Source organism: Myotis davidii, unplaced genomic scaffold (genome assembly GCF_000327345.1).
Source record: "Myotis davidii unplaced genomic scaffold, ASM32734v1 scaffold668, whole genome shotgun sequence".
Taxonomy (NCBI): Eukaryota; Metazoa; Chordata; class Mammalia; order Chiroptera; family Vespertilionidae; genus Myotis; species Myotis davidii.
Genome location: NW_006299394.1, coordinates 805,437 through 819,699, shown reverse-complemented (window position 1 = coordinate 819,699; position 14,263 = coordinate 805,437). Strand labels below are relative to the sequence as shown.

General features: G+C 56.7%; 1 protein-coding gene across 1 annotated transcript in view; it reads left to right on the top strand.

Annotated features, from left to right (window-relative positions):
* PBX1 (pre-B-cell leukemia homeobox 1) overlaps positions 1-14,263 on the top strand; it is a 203,373-nt gene that overhangs the window by 176,375 nt on the left and 12,735 nt on the right. The window contains exons 6-8 of the mRNA XM_006774990.2: positions 557-716; positions 6,945-7,057; positions 8,181-8,270. Coding sequence (XP_006775053.1) covers positions 557-716; positions 6,945-7,057; positions 8,181-8,270 — 363 coding nt within the window. The remainder of the gene's footprint in view (positions 1-556; positions 717-6,944; positions 7,058-8,180; positions 8,271-14,263) is intronic.

Genomic DNA, 14,263 nt, shown 5'->3' with positions numbered 1-14,263 from the left:
TCTCATTGTTCTTTATTTTATTTCAATTTTTAAAAAATATGTTTTTATTTTATTTTAGAGAGAGAGAGGGAGAAACATTGATGAGAGGATCATTGATCAGTTGCCCCCTACCGGAGATGGAGCCCCAAACCCAGGCATGTACCCTAACCAGGAATCCAACCGGCGACCTCTCAGTGCCCAAGACACGCTCAACCAACTGAGCCACACCAGCTAGGGACAAAACTACACTTATTTTTTAAAAGCAGCTTGTTTTAGTGTCATACTTAACAGGTCAGCAAGTTCCCGACGCTTGCCCGGCCTGAGAGGGTCCTGGTTTAAAGAGTGGCTCCTCCTGGGGAGTTGTATCGCTGTGGTTGTGTGAATTGTGTTGTTCAGCGAGCGAGTCTCCTGTTATACCGTTGCTGCTCTCGACTCTAACTTCAGGCCTTTTCCTCAAAGTTGTGAAATCTTAGCTGGACAATCCCCCCACCCACCTCTTCGGCTTCCCCTCCCCCTCACCATGGCCCTGTGTGGAGGAGGAAATGCTAACCTTCTCGTCTTCTCTCACATGCTCTAGGTATCAAACTGGTTTGGAAATAAGCGAATCCGGTACAAGAAGAACATAGGTAAATTTCAAGAGGAAGCCAATATTTATGCTGCCAAAACGGCTGTCACTGCCACCAATGTGTCAGCCCACGGAAGCCAGGCTAACTCACCCTCAACTCCCAACTCGGCTGGTTAGTTTCCTCTTTGATTTGGGGGGACTGGGCTCCGTGTTTATACTTGCTTTTTCTGCATCGGGGTTCCCTTCAAACCTTCAGGTTTCTCGGTTTATGAATCTGCGTGTCCTTTGGTGTCAGCGCCCCTGAGGGGTTTCCCTTTCATTTCCAAAGAGTGGTGTGTTCCGCTGTTTTCACCAAGGGCTTGCCCGGAGGTGAGCACAGGTGTGTCTGTTTAAGGTAAATCGGTTGGTTTTGGGGAGGTGACGCCACGTTCCCCCTTCAGAGATGCCGGGAGGAAGCTCGATGGCCACGTGGGTACGTGGACGTGGTCCTGTGTCCTAGCCCTTGGTCTGTTTCATGGAACTTGACACTTGTCCCTTTGCTGCATCACATACTGGCTGGGTCACCTATGAACACGGCTCCACGTGTGAATATTCACTCTTCCAGCCAACATCTCAGTGGGTGTTCGGTTCTGCAAAGTCAGACTGTAACATCTCTGTACTTCTGATGGTTGTTATTCTTTGCCATTTTATTTTGTTGGGTTTCTATACATAAACTACAAAAGGAAATTGCCAGTCATTGATTCAGATGATTCAGATTTCAGTCTTTACGTTATGCTCAGTCCTGTGCTGTGTTCCTGGTTTTATGCACCAGAGTTTAGGCTCACAACTTATATTTTGGGGTGTGCTGTCTCTCATCCAGTCTGCACTTCCCCCTGCGGAGAAAACATAGTCAGAATGCATAAACTGTAACCTTGGTGCTTGTGTGCTGTAGAGGATATGTTGGTGCTTTTTTCCTAAGGGAAAAACCAGAAATTTCCTAATGAAATGAGTTTGACCTTAGATTATGGCAGTTTACCCCATGGCTGGGGTGCACAGGTGAGAAAATCGATGCCTCCAATTTTAAAGAGTCGCACATTTAAGTATGTGAGCTCTTAATATTGAAAATCTAACGCCCAGCCTTTCGGGGGCACATCGTATCTCTGACCCCAAAGCTTGCTTGTCCACTAAGGTCTCCTCCCAGCTGTGGCGATTGTTCTTAGAGACACGAGGCCCCTGGACGCACAGATCCATTGCTGTAAGGTTCTCCACATCTCGGGGCCGTGCCCTTTCTTTAAACGGAACCCACTGTGGAGGGGCCTGGGCTCTGCAGACTGGGGTGGGGAGGCGCAGCACCTGCCCAGCTGTTTCTCCCAGCACCCCAGGGCGGGGCGCGGAGCGTGCGTGCCTGGAGGTTCTGTGGGTTTCCTTCTCCCCGTGGTGTAAGACTGAGGATCGAGGCCAACAGGTTAAGAACCAGAGCTTCCTCCTGCCCCATGGGCCGGTGATGGAGCGTGTCAGACCCAGCGACCCGGCGGGCGTGCACCGTGAGCAGGCGGTTCGCGGCCTCTGGGGGAGAAGGACGGTTTGTCAGCAAAGCGCACTCCGCGCTCCACAAAGGTCATCGTAACGCAAAGCAGCGGTGGAAACGGCGTTCCTCTCCCGTAGATCTGCCCCGCAGATGGCGGCATGATTCATGGTGCGTCCTCGGACTGACGGGCCCTGCGGACTCCCCTCATCACTACTCTGTGACTTCCCGCCCCCCAGGGGGAGGGAGGAGAGAGCAGGCAGCATGCACCCCTGCCTGGGCGGGAGAAGCCTGCGGCCTGTGGGAATGTCACTGATTACAGTTTCCTGAGAAGTGATTCTGGTGGCTCCCACCTCACGTGACTATTCTGAGCACAAAGTGAATGATTTCGGGACACCTGAGCCAAGCCCCCCAGTGGTTCTGAAGTCGTTGAAAATAACGTGGAGAGGAGCCCTGCGTGCGCTTTCTCTAAAGCAGAGAGAAGGGAATGTGCAGTGTGAGCAGCGGGACTCCTAAAGGACACGCGTCAACAGGAGACACGGGCAGCTTGTCTGCACTCTGGGGTTCTCCGCGCAGCCCACGTCGCCACAGGGCAAGGCAGAACGCGGATGTGACCCAGCCCGTCACAGGCTGTTCCTAATGCTGTGTCAGCTCTGCGATGAGTCTAAAGCATAAGTAACCGTGAAAGCAGACGGCAAGTTTAAACAAAAGGGAATCTGGAACTGTGTTTGGCTGAGTTGGAGCCCCCTGCTCCGGAACCCTGGAGCGTTCTGGTCCCTGTTGAGGTGGGAGCGGTGTCGGAGGTTTGCTCGCTGTAAATCCGCGTTCCTCCTGCAAGGAGGCCACCGGGCCAGCACACCCCCCGAGGCTCCCTCCAGAGCTGCTCTTCCTCCCGCTATGTAGCCGCTTCTGAGTATCCCTGTTGGCTGACAGATGCACGTCTGTTTCCTTAAGCATATTTCATAAAAATCACTTAAAACTGGAACCTGGTGCGGATTAGTGAGCATCTAGAGATTAGTGAGCATGCTTGGCCAATGTCATATTTTGTACCAACACAGTTGGCAACATGGATGCAGCAAAGAGGAAGAATAGAAGGAAGAAAGAAAATGTAAAACAAAAACAGAATGCAAAAATGGGGGCCCATTGAAGTAGTAATTACAGCCCTGGGTCCAAAATTCTTCTGGGAAGACCTTGAGGGACAGTCCCCACGACTCATGGTTGATGAGATCACAGGAAGCGTTGATCTCTGGATAAAGGGGGCCCTTTGGGGAGGTAGCTTGTCTTCTGGGAAGCTTGGAGGACGTTTTCGTATCCAGGAGAGAAGAAATGGGCTGTGGTTTGCCAGTGTCCACGGTGGCAGCACCGACATTAGCATGGGATCGGATCTGTGACCAGCGAAGCACACCCAGGTGTCAGCCTTTCTGCCCAGCGGCAGGGATGTGCCGAGGGCAGCAGCAGGCCCCATGGGGCAGGCCGCCCTCCGGCCCCGTGTACTTAGTAGGAGCCCTGGTTCACGTTCGAATTCCACCCGGAAATAGGAGGCTGGTGCTTTGGGGGTTGGTGGAGGATTGTCACACCAAAGCCTGGACCCTGGCTTCCTGAGAGAAGGCCACGAACCCAGGGAGGGTGACTGGCAGGCCCAGGAACCCCAGAACCCTTGTCATTTGTGTTCCAAGACCTAGTGGAAGACTCTGCCCCATTGGTGGTTCTGTTGTGTCCTCGCTTCCTGTGTTCCGCCCCTTCACGTCTCAGTGGAGAACAGCACAGCCTCTCGAGATTGGGGCTCAGAACCTCCACCTACACCTGCCGTGGGGTTCCCAGCAGCCAACCTTTCCCCTGAGCAGGAAGTAGCAGGGAGCTCGAATTGGGAGGAGGAGGAGACATGGAGAACAGAACGGCCAGCGGAGACACTCAGCCTTCCTCGAGCCGCCCCTGGTGGGGGTCTGACAGGCGGCCCCTCCTCTGTCTGCAAACAGAGGCCGACCTCCCTGCCGCTACTTCACACAGACACAGTGGAGGGAACACACAGGGCTCCTCCCCACGCTGAGCTCCTCGGGAGGACAGCACGTCTATCCTGTCACCGCGCTCAGCAGGGATCTTGCGTCCCGGGGACACGCGGGACTGTCTGCAGGCTCTTGGCGCTGCCCCTGTTTGGGAAGGTGGAGAGGCCAGGCACGTGGGTGATCATTCCGCCGTACAAGTCCGTAACACATCCCACCGGAAGACTGGGGCCAAGAGGGCAGCGGTGCCGGGGCGGAAACCCCGTGCAGCATGGCGATTTCATCATTAGCATTCTCTTTTTTGGGTGATGAAGTCGATTGGTTTTCTTTTTCCTGCATAAATGTACGTGTCCTGAAGACTCCAGGCGTGCAGTCCGGGATCCCCGCACTCACATGTCTGCCTGCGCCAACGCGTGGCGTGGCGCCCACGGGGACCCAGGCTCCCTCTCGGTCTCCTTCAGCCAGTGTAGCTCCATATGAGCCCCGAATGTCGGGGTGGCAGCTGGAACCCCGCCCTTTCCCAAGTCCAGTCTGAGCCTGTGGGCTGGCCAGCACGCGGTGCAGCTGCTAGACTAATTGGTGGTGGTGATACCGCCGCCCACAGGTAAGGTCCCTGTGACTGACCAGCAGATGCTTCGGTGGAATGGGAAGGCCACAGCACCGCGGAACCGGCCCCCGCCTCCCGCTCCCTCGGGGCTCCCATGCAGGAGGAAGGACCTGTCTTCGGTTGCTTAGATGGGGCTGTGACCTTCTGTCCCTGAGTGCAGTCGCCGCCTCCAGATACACATCAGGGTCAGGAGCCCTGGTTGTGTTACCCGCGTGCAGAAGGCAGCCCCGCACTCGGGAGCCGGCAGTTACTGCTCTGAGCCCTTGCCCTGCGCCCGTCCTTTCTGTGTCCGTGAGGCCCGGGCACAGTTACCATTACTCTGTGCTCGTATATTTCTGGCATCATGTGTGTTGATGGCAGCGTAACATTGTAACTGGCACATCCCGGGCCTTCGTGGTCAGGGATGCCACATGCCCTGGCGTCTGGTACCCCTTGGGGTTCTCCCGGTTCTCGGTGTGTGTGCCACCAGCCAGCATCTGGAGGGTAGTGTTCCTGCTATTTGACTGGGAAGGGTCACGCCCCCGCGCTCAGACTGTGCGCTCCCAGGAAAGCTGAGAGCCTGTGAGCGACTCCAGTTGGTTCTCAGAGGGGCCGGTCCTCGGTGCTGATGGCATTGGCGTGGGAGTGCATGTTGTCACACTTATGGCAAAGTGGCTTTTATTATTTTGCTCCTATTTCTGAGATTAAAAGGAAGATTCAAGAGGGAAATAATGAGGGCATGGAGGCCTGGGAGTGACAGGTCACCGGGAGGCTGACTGGGGCCTTGGGGATCACCCCAGTTGGGAGCCAGAGCCGGAACCGCACAGACCTTGGGCCTGTGTTGCCTATTTTGCCTAAGACCCATCTTTTCTCATTTCTTTGGGACGAGCTACACAGAGCAATGTGCCAGATGACACAGGGTGTGTGCAGAGCTGTGGCAAGGCCATCGTTCTCCAGGCAGTGTCGGGGCGCCCACCCCCAAAGAAGGAACTCCCTGTTTCCCACCAGAAGGGAGCGAGCGCGAGCTCAGTTCATGCAGCAAAATAGCTGGGTCCTTGCGTGTCGAGGAGCGTCCATCTCGAGGCTGTCCTAGGCCAGTCGTGCTCAGCTCACCTTGCTTCCTCTTATGGCTCTTGAAGCGTGAGGCGAGGACGGCTAGTTAGTAGGAGGCACTGCTGGAAGGCCTCCTCAGGAAGAGGGCCGGAGCCCCGCCCACGTGGCGGGCCCTCCTGCAGGAGGCAGGTCGCTCCTGCAGAGCCAGGGAGGAGCCCGAGCTCAGGCAGGAATCCTTGTTGGGCGACTCCAGAGCGTCTGGCTGGAAAGGACAGAGTGGAAGGACCTGGCCCCTGCGTCTCCTCTTCCAGGCTAACGTCATGACTTAACCACACCTTGCACGTCGGGCTTCCTTTCCTAATGCGCTGAGCTGCACGCTGCCTTCAGAGTAATCCTAAGCCTCCCACACCTTGTATTTAGGTTGTGAGGGTAGCTTTTCCCAGGGGAGCTGGGGTGGGGCCAGGATGGACCTCCAGGCAAACTCCGGGGAAAGGCTCCATCTCTGGGGAGACGCTTACTGCGCCCCGGCGGGCCCTGTGCTACTATTACTATTGTTGTCAGCACTCCATACTCACGCATGCTCGCCCGTTCCCGGCCCATTAACCCTGCTTCCTCTTCCTCCATAGCGGCAGGTAGCAGGGGAGGGTAGCTCATTCTCACACGTTTTCCCCACCCCAGAGGCTTCTTGGGCTGTTTGCCACCCAGCAAGGAGCTTCACCTGCTTTCTAGAAATCAGCAATGTCAGTGGAGTCATACCTGGGTCCAGCCTGCGAGGGCACTGCTTCACGCACCCCTCCTCGCGCTGCCCAGTGCAGGCAGGTGGGCTGACAGCCGCGTATTCAGACACAGCTGCCCAGCTCGTGCGCTCCAGGCGGGGGCGAACGTGGTGTGGACCAGCCCATGTTTTCCCCCGTGCGGTCCCCTGGATAACCCTGGACCCCAGAGGTGGAGAGAGAGGCCTTAGGCCTGGAGACTGCCCCAGACCCACTAGATGAGCGGACAAGAATGTGCGGCCCCTCCCCCAGCTGGGAGCTGCTATGGGGCCCGGCCTGGGGCACCTGCCCACTGTGACTCCGCTGCACGAGGGCCCCTGCACCTCTGTCTGCTCTGTTCTCCATGCTACTAACCAGACGTGGGAGGGGTCTGGGTGCAGTTTCGTTTGGGGGTTGCTTTGCATGTTGCTCTTCCTCTCGCTGTCAGTTGCGGGCGGAGCCTTTTCCTTTCTGTGATTCAGGTGCCTCATCCTTTCCTTTCCAGGTTCTTCCAGCTCTTTTAACATGTCAAACTCTGGAGATTTGTTCATGAGCGTGCAGTCACTCAATGGGGATTCTTACCAAGGGGCCCAGGTTGGAGCCAACGTGCAGTCACAGGTAGGGACCAGCCACTGTGCCGGCAGGGGGCACCTGGAGCCCAGAGCCCTCGGTCGTGTGGGCACTTCCTGGACGTGTTGGCACTTCCCGCTTCTGTCCAGAAAGAGGGACACGTAGAAACAAACCTTAGCAACAACCAAACCAAACCGAAACAGACAACCATTGTCGGGTGGAATCTCGTCCACACTTGGTGAATGCATTTGGCTCTGGCTTGTCAGTCACACTGGGAAGGCGGGGCAGGAGCGAGGGGACTCAGCGCTCTGTGCTCACTGCCCGGGACGGAGGGGCTGCTCGGGCATCGGCTCGCTCTCCGGGCTCCCTCTCACTCCGGGTTTCCACTCGGTATCTGCCCGACACGGAGGTGAGTCCTGGGAGGCAGGCGCTGCGCGTCTCCTGCTTCCACGTGAAGCTCGGGAGACCCCGCCGGCTGACCGAGCCCGTCGCCCAGCCTTCCTGCGGGTCCAGGGACCCGTTCTGGTGCCGAGTCCAAGTCCATGCTGGGAAGCGAAAGTGAAGCGTGTGGTGTAGCCCAGGGTCCTGGGCAGCTCACCCTCCCACCACTGATGGGCGATGGGCGGTGGGAGGCTCTGGGTCAGAACTGCCCAGACTTTACCAGCCATGCCCACCATGTCATCGGCACGTGGCCAGGAAGCACGATGTGCCCAGAATAGACCGCGGGCCGGCGCTTCAGCCCTCACTCAGGAAGTGCCTGGGTCATGTGTGAGGAGATACGGTCACACTTTGGCCAGGTCGCAGTGCTGGCCATCATGTGTCCCCAGACAGATGCGTGCCAGCCACACCTGCTCTCGGGCGGTGGCTGGCCGGGTGCCCTCTATGGGACACCAGCCGGGAAGAAGCTGCACGGAAATGTGGGGGGCAGTTCTCCCTCTCCCATGGTGCCCCCCGTCACCGCCTCATGCAGCTTCCTGGAAGCTCAGTGGGGCCCCCTTTCTGTTACCGTGTTCCTGCCACCGCATGGAGCTCGTGAGGAGACTGGGTTGGCTTAGAGAGGAGCCAGCCTCCTCCTCCTGGACCCCCAGAGGAGCGTCTCTGAGCGATGGCGCGGGCCTGGCGTGCCGAGCGGTAGTGCCCTGACTAACCTCCTCTCTCGTTCCTCCCGCAGGTGGATACCCTTCGCCATGTTATCAGCCAGACAGGAGGATACAGTGATGGACTGGCGGCCAGTCAGATGTACAGTCCCCAGGGCATCAGTGTAAGGACACAAGCCCCTCCGTTCTCTCCCTGCCAATTATTTCACAGCCACCGGGCTCACCGTGACACTTAGTGGGACTCAGCTGAGCTTAGTTTCTCGTGTCTGTATCGGTGACGCCGTCGGCAGCATTCTGCCCCCAAAACCAAGGCGCTGGGGTGGGGTCACGCAGGCCCCTGGCGTCCGGGGCTGCCAGACACAATCAGCATTGGCAGGCACCTGCGGCCACATGCCTCCTCTGCGGGGAGAGCTGAACAGGTGACCGACGACAGGGGTGGGAAGGGTGCCGAGGCCGGCCTGGGCACGGGAGCAGAGCTGGTAGCCGGTGTCCATCGCATCAGGTGTGTGGTCTGAAAGAGAACCCTGTCTCCGACCCGTTGGAGGCCGATTAAAAAGCCACCAACAGAGAGGCGGGGCTGGCGAGGCACGGGCAGTGCTGAGCCTCGTCCACTGGCCCTTGGGTCCCCACGGCTCCCGACCAGCATGAAAATCCGTAGCGACAAGCTGTGTCGCACAGAGTGAAATCGATCAGACAGACACAGGGAGAGCCGAGTGTAGATTTGGGACAGCAATCCAACTCGATTCCTCAGATCAGCCGTCCGCTCCCTCACAGCGGTGACAGCAAGCTGGGACAGCTGAGGGTCCTGGGCCTGGAGCGGGGGCCCTGCTGGTTGGGTGGGGATGGTCTCTGTTGTTTCATTGGGATGATTAGACTCAACTGGGGAGGGAAGGAAGGAAGGAAGGGAGGGAAAGAAGCATGACAGGTCATCCTTGCTGTACTGACTGGGGTGTCCCGTCTGCCACGGAGGTGACGGGCCCTCCGCTCCGTGGTGGCCAGTGGCGTGGACTGCGGACTAGGGAACCCCAGCTGCTCCGTCAGAGGAGGCCTGGGTGCGAGGGCGAGGAGTCAGCCCGGACAAGAGGAGAGCGGGAGCACGTGCTGGCTGGGACGTTCTGTCCTGAGAGTCTGGGCTCTCCACGAATGATCCACTAGAGCAGGGGTTCTCAACCTTCTTAATGCCGCAACCCTTTAATACAGTTCCTCACATTGGGGTGACCTCCAACCATAAAATTATTTTCGTTGCTACTTCATAACTGTAATGTTGCTACTGTTATGAATCGTAATGTAAATATCTGATATGCAGGATGTATTTTCATTGTGACAAATTGAACATAATTAAAGCATAGTGATTAATCACAAAAACAATATGTAATTATATATGTGTTTTCCGATGGTCTTAGGCGATCCCTGTGAAAGGGTCGTTCGACCCCCAAAGGGATTGTGACCCACAGGTTGAGAGCCGCTGCACTAGAGGGTCGGGGCCGCTGGGGGCAGCCCAGAGGCAGCAGCCACGCCAACAGGGGATGGGCCATCTCGGTCAGAGTTCAAAGCGGGCAGGGAGTCAGAGCTGACCCCTGTGGGCTCTGGGCAATCGAAGACCCTCGTCCTCTGGTGCTCACGCGAGTTGCTGTACGAACTGGTGAGTCGCCAATGCCCCCCTAGAAACCACCCATCCGTGGGGAGAAGTGTGGGCTCGGAAATGGGTTCCAGATGACCTAAGTACTGGGGTGTGGGAGGGGGGGCGCTCCAGGCCATATGCATTCACCCACTTCCTGACACAGAGTTTTCCAGAAAGAGCTTTGCTCTGTGTGATGGGGAGGAGAGTGTGGCGCCCTCACAAAGGAGCCGAGGCGTCTGCGTGCCGGGGCAGGAAACGGCGGGCAGCCGCGTTGGCATCTTTCCTAAGCGGGGAGCACGGGCTCGGACGTCACCCGGTGGGCTGGGCACCGTGTCTGGAGTGTCGTAACCGAACATGTGCAGACAATCACGTCTGATTGCACAAGCCGCGCAGACACGGCTTCAAAACGCAGCTTGAAGGAGCCTCGCGCTCGCTCCCTGTGACCTTGTTGATGTTGTTCCTGTTTAATGTGCGGCGGACGAATCAAAGGCTGGCCCGACAGGGCGCTCCCTCCGTGTCAGTTTTAAATTGTGCCACCTGCCGAGACCAAGCTTGTGAGGGTGAGATGACTTTTAGTGGTGGTATGAGCTGGGATGTGTACGTGTCCATGTGTGTGAGTGTGTCCTTGTGTGTGTGTGCATGTATTGTGTATGTGTGAGTGTGTCCCTGTGTGTGTGCCCTTTGTGTGTGTGTCCTTGTGTGTGTGTCCTTTGTGTGTGAGTATGTCCTCGTTTGTGTGCCCATTGTGTGTGTGTCCTTGTGTGCCTGTGTTGTGTGTGTATTGTGTGTGTATTGTGTGTGTCTGTGGTGTGTGTGTATACGTGTTGGGTGTGTCCTTGTGTGTGCGCATGCGTTGTGCATGTGTCCTTGTGTGTGTTCTTGTGTATGTGTCCTCATGTGTGTGTTTTGTGTGTTGTGTGAGTACCTGTGTTGTGTGTGTTGTGTGTCCTTGTGTGTGAGTGTGTGTCTTTGTGTGTGTTGTGTGTGTGAGTGTGTACACTGTGTGTGTGCACATGTTGTGTGTGTTCATGTGGTGGGTATGTGTGTGTGCACGCAGCATGGGGCTGTGGCTGCCAGGAGAAGGAAGGGAGACAGAGGGAGGGAGACCAGAAGAGACAGGACAGGAATGAAAGGTTCCAGCCAAGAAATGAAATAAACGCCCGCAGCCCAGCGGCGCTGGAGCCCAGCTGGGCCCTGGCCGTGTTTCATCCGAGCAGGACGTTTTCTGGGCAGCCTCCTCGCTCCCCTGGCGCTTCCGCAGCTCCCATGTGTTACAGCCAGCGTCCGTGTAAATCCGTGGAGCCACACCACCTGCCCTTAGTGAGGCTGAGGAGCAAGGGGGCCCAGGGCGGCTGGAGACCTCCGTCCGGAGTCAGGGGTCGGCCCGCATGTGTGTCCAGGGAGGCGTGGAGCCTCCTCTAGAAGATGGGTGGTGGTTCCACCCTGATGCCTCCAGGGCTGCCAGAGGGAAGAGACTGCGGGTGGGAGAGGCCCTGGCCGGGCATCCGGTTGCCTGGGGTGCCGTCGGCAGCGTTACAGGATAACGTGCTCACTGGCCTCTCTCCTCGTGGGCAAGGGTGTTCACAGCGGTGTTCCCCGCAAGGTGGTGATGGTGTCACTGGCTGTCCTGAGGGGGAGCTGTGCTTCCAGGGATAGAGCTACCCCAGGCCCCTCGTTAGCACGTGACGGGACCTGGCAGCTGGCCTGCTTTGTGCCCACGACAAGGCGCCCGAGCTGGGTGGGCATGGCGGGGAGTCACGGGCGAGCCTCCAGGCGCCTGCCGCTCACACCGCCCTCTCCATCCCGTCACCGCGAGGTTAGAAATGGAGCATTAGCCGGACGGCTGTGTATTTCCTAGTCCCTGTCCCGGCCTCTCGCTTCTTTCTCCTGCGGGTCCCTGACGCTGGCCTTCCCTGCCCGGGGCCCTGCGCCTCTCCATTGCCGCCTCCGTGCGTTCAGCCTGAGAGCCACCGCGGCCCCACCGGGCCCAGTGGCCTTGGGTGCCGGTCAGTGTGGCCAGCTCACCACGCAGGATTTCACGACCGGCGGCTCTTCACTCAGCTGTGAAGTATCTAGTAATGATTTTTATTTAAAATGTTTGCTAATCCACAATACTCTTTTTAATTTTAAAAGGTTCTTCAGTCTTGTTTTTTGTAAAAGGTTTCTAAGCTTTTTGGCCAATGCATGCTCTCGGGGAATCAGATTCAAATCTGCATTAACCGTGGGAAGGGGGTGGTGACGCTGTGAGGGCCTCCCTGAGCCTCCGGCTCCTCCTGTCCCAGAGCGCCGCCTGTGGGCTCCCACCGGTAGCCACTCGGCGGAGTTTCTGACGGGGTGGTCGCCGTCCTCTGCCAAGCCGGGGACTAGAACTGCCCCTGTGACAGGATCGCGTCAGTTGTGCCGCTCAAGTCGGTCCTGCCTTCTGCTCTATAAAGAAAACGTTCGCAACCACCAAAGGGCAGCTCGTTCCCGGGGTCGCTCCGTTCCTCTACACTCAGGAAACAGTAAGCGAATAGACTAGATTTAATGCGGGACCGTCAGCACTGATTTCCAAAGAGGCCTCTCGCCTCCTCAGAAGGAGGGCCTGGTTCTCCCGCCAGCTCAACTTTGGATGAAATAATGGGCCTCTTTCTTAGGAAAAGTCAAGCATAGTTTTTAAACTCTACTTATCTCTGGCTTTATTTGAACTGGGGGCGATTCTTTTCCACCTTCCTAAATATTAATATTTAGGTCTCTGCACACTGTCCATCTGAGAGGATAAGCAGAAGGCAGGACCGACCTGCATCTGGGACGAGTACCAGAGGAGGAAGGAAGTGAAGAGACACCTGCTCCCCTCCATGCTCCCTGAGCGCCTGGCTGCAGCACCTGGAACGTGGAGGCCTCAGCCCCACAAGCCCGAGGCAGCAGCCGGCAGGTGGGAGGTGCCTAGTGCAGGCCCTGCGCCTCCCCCAGGGAAGGACCACATCGCCCAGGAGTCAAGGTCATATTATTTTAAAAGCACCTGGGGAGTGGCCCTTGTACGAGGACTTATATCTGATCCTTGTCAACTGAAAATGCATGTGTTCACTACAAGCAGGCGCTGGCACTGCCTTTCCTCATAGACTTTGCAAATGGCGGCACCACAAGCCCCTTTCCCTGGCATGTGGGGTCTGAAGGTCCTGCCACAGGTGGGAACTGTGGTCACTGCTGTCCCACACGCGCCGTTCGCCACACGGGGCTGGTGGGCACCTGAGACGTGGCGAGTGTGGCCGAGACAATGAATTTTCATTTGTACCTAAAGTGAATGAGTTGACATACAAATTAGCTTCGTGGGGCTGGTGGCTGCTGTGTTGGGCAGAGCTGTTCCAGTGCCCTGACAGTCCTTTAGTGGCCACCAAAGGCAGAGCGATGGTGTCAGGGAGCTGGCCACCGTGTGGGAACAACGCCATCCTCACACAGAACACAGAAAACCGCTTTCTGCTTAAGTACGTGTTTCCTCATAGAAACCTAACTCTGTTAAAAATTAACTGTGTACAAGAGGTTAGCTCGGATTAGCATACAATGTGCTCTAAACACTGAAATAATATGGAGGGAGGATTTACGATATCTATAATAATAAAAGCATAATATGCTAATTAGACCGGATGTCCTTCCGGATTAAGTCGCAGCGGGAGAGGGCTGAGGCAGAGGTGGCCACCGCGGTGGCAGGGGCCAAACCCCTGGCATGAATTCGTGCATTGGTCCTCCAGGAAATATATTAATGCCTACATCTATTACTAGCAATGGTCAGCTCAGTCAGCCCCTAATTCATCGAACCCAATAACTTCTCAAGCCTAAGCTGGGCCCAGTGGTCAGGTGCAGCAGGGCAGACCTTATGTCCAGTGTCTCCATGAGAGACTTGGCAGGTCATTACCACAGGTGGCAAGACTGTTCCAGGAATCTAGCTGCCAAATAGCAACACAGGTTACCTATTCTAAAACTCTGGGACCGCCCTGGCCGGCATTGCTCATGGTTAGAGCATTGACTGTGCATTGTGGGGTTGCAGATTCAACTCATGGTCAAGGGCATATACCTGGGTTGCAGCCTCCATCCCTGGCCCCACTTGGGGTGCATGCAGGAGGCAACCAATCGATGTGTCTCGCTCACATGATGTTTCCCTCTCTCTCTCTTCCCCCTTTTCCTCTCTCCCCCTCTCTCCCTTCCACTCTCTCTAAAAAATCAATGGATTCGGGTGAGGATTAACCAAGTACAACAACAAAAATTCGGGGGATGGCCAAGTGGGAGAAGAGCCCAGTTTTGCCTGTTTAATAGACTAGACCCGTGGTTGGCAAACCACGTCTTGCGAGCCACATGCAGCTTTTTGGCCCCTTCAGTGTGGCTCTTCCACAAAATACCACGTGCAGGCGCACACATACAGTGCGATTGAAACGTCGTGGCCCATGCGCAGAAGTTGGTATTTTGTGGAAGAGCCGGTATTTTGTGGAAGAGCCACACTGAAGGGGCCAAAGAGCTGCATATGGCTCGTGAGCCACGGGTTGCCGAGCCTCTTTGTCGACC